A 2,436-nucleotide genomic window follows, 5' to 3' on the forward strand; every position below is an offset into this window, starting at 1 on the left:
TATACTCGTGTTTAATTTCTCTTAAACATTCATATTTCATTTGTTTAATTAGTCCTGTATATAAAATATAATGGCCACATACAAGCTAGAAGATAACCCTAATATTTTTATTGCTGCATTTTTTCATAACAAGTTCATTTATAGAATGGTTTGTTTCCTTGCGGAGTCAAATTCAAGTATTATTCGCGATATAGACCTTAGGAAAGATAAGTTGGTAGTATATGGAACGGAGGTAAAAGAATCTATGTCCCAAATGTTACATGATTCTCTTATTTTAAGGCCGCGAGCAGGAAAGATTTATATTAATTGTAATGGAGCGTGTTATATTTCAGTGCCAGGAAAAGGTACTTATAGGCCAGTTCAAAATGTAATCTTTGATTGGTCTCCCTTTGGTGTGGTAGTTCCAAACTCCATCAATGATTCCCTAAGAAAACAGCTACAACAGAAGGACAAGGAATTAGCCGCGATGAGTGGCCTGCTTGCATCTGCTAAGAATAAGGCGTCGACAAACAAGGAAAAGTTTGAAGCCTCACAAAAATATGTAGAGAACCTCAAAACACAACTTTCAACTAGTCAAAAAAAACGAGCAAAATAAGAAAATCGAGTTACAAAAGGTACGTAGTGAATTTTTTTCATTAGAAACAGAGTTGAAAGCTAAAAATATAGAGTTAGAATCTTTCAAAAAGAAGGTAAAGAACCTCGTAGATCAACTTCATGTTAGTAAGAACAAGAATCAAAAGAAAGAAATTGAATTGCTTAAGGTACAAGACCAACTTATGTGCACTATTTCACAATTAAATTCCTCGAAAATCTTGCTGGAAACGTACGAGGAAAGGGTAACGAAGCTTGAGGAACAGCTTTCGAGTAGTAAAGAGGAAAGCGAAGATATGAAATCAAAGGTTCAAAATAAGCAACAGCATGTTTCCTCTGTTGAAACAGAGTTACAATCTACAAAGGTTGAGCAAGAGTCGTCGAATAAAGACATAAAAGAGCTCGAGTGTCAACTTTCTGGTTGTAGGAAGGAAAATCAGGATATTGTCACAAAATTACATGAGGTACAAACTGAACTTTCAGCTGTAAATATCGAGTTACAATCATGTAAGAGCAAATTGGAGTCTTCCAACAAGAAGATCATAGAACTCGAGGAAGAACTTTCGACTTGTAAAAAGGAAAGTGAAGCCAAGGAAGCTGAACTATTAGTGGTACAAAATCAATATTCAGTGATCAAGAATGAGTTGCAGCAGTCCGTTCAGATTTTGTTCGAGTTTACAAAGGAGGCCGAGGAAAGGAAGGAAGATTCTGTTGGTAGATGTTATGTAAATAAAGCAATTGATATTGATGAATAACATTACTACTATCATCATTGTGATTTAAGGCACAAATTATCATTGTTTAAAGTCTTAAACCATTTCTCCTAACATGTTACTTCTTTGATAATCATGGTATATAGTGGCATTTACTTAAAATTATGTACAACTAATGTATATGTGGATTATGTGCCATTTGTAAATGATATACACAAATGCAATAATTCGTAAGGTATTATTGAGATTTAATCATGGATCTTGCCACTATTGAAGAAGGTACCCTAATTAAGGTACAATGTAAGCCCCAAATTGAGACAAAGCAGAGCAAAGCAAAAGAATAAAAATCATGATAGGTGATGGGGTAGGGAATTTAGGACTTGTTTTCTCTTAAGTTATTTCAAAAAAAGGACAAAAACTTACATAGTAGTTCATACTTGTATTTGAATCAGATCGGATCAGATTTATTCAATTTAGTACTTGTAAACTTCATTATTGAATATCTTTACTTGCATAATAATAAACAGGAAAATTTTTAAATTACCACCCACAAATCACACCTTTTTTAAAATAACCACCCGTTAAATTTTTATTTTTATTTTACCACCCCTTAAATTAAAATAGTACTCAGATTCCCACCTTTTTCAAAATTCCGGTGGCTTTTCCGTTAGTGGGCCCCACCTAACTTATTTCCCTCTTTTTTCTTCTTCTTTTCTTTCGATTTTACTTGTCACTATTATATTAAACTCAACTAAACCCTTCCCTCTTTCAATTTTTTCATTAAATCTCTGAAAAATCATCTATCTTCTCCCTCTTTCTTCATAAATTCTCTGTAGAATGTTCAACTGTGAAGAACCATAATTCATGAAATCCCCCTATTTCCCCCAATTAATTTGTGCGATGAACCCTAATTCATGAAATCCCCCAATTTTCCCCAATTAATTTGTGCGAAGAACCCTAATTCATGGTATCCCCCAATTTCACCCAATTAATTTGTGCGAAAAACCCTAATTCATAAAACCCCCCAAATTCCCCTAATTTTCTAGGGTCACAAGAACAGTTTTTTCTGACAAAGATGAAATCTTTATCACTATTTTCAATTGTTACATCTTTTGGGAGGACATCAAACATG

General features: G+C 33.6%; 1 protein-coding gene across 1 annotated transcript; it reads left to right on the top strand.

The window, feature by feature from the left end:
• Positions 1-776: 776 nt before the first annotated feature.
• Positions 777-1,346, top strand: LOC110699762 (tropomyosin A-like). The gene has a single exon (XM_021877279.1). The coding sequence runs from the start codon at positions 777-779 to the stop codon at positions 1,344-1,346; it is 570 nt and encodes a 189-aa protein (XP_021732971.1).
• The last annotated feature ends 1,090 nt before the right edge of the window (positions 1,347-2,436 follow it).

This window comes from Chenopodium quinoa, unplaced genomic scaffold, assembly GCF_001683475.1.
Source record: "Chenopodium quinoa cultivar QQ74 unplaced genomic scaffold, ASM168347v1, whole genome shotgun sequence".
Lineage (NCBI taxonomy): Eukaryota > Viridiplantae > Streptophyta > Magnoliopsida > Caryophyllales > Amaranthaceae > Chenopodium > Chenopodium quinoa.

Bases quoted from the DNA above. Each gene is read 5' to 3' on its own strand.
- LOC110699762 (XM_021877279.1), top strand. From the start codon at position 777: ATGTGCACTATTTCACAATTAAATTCCTCGAAAATCTTGCTGGAAACG.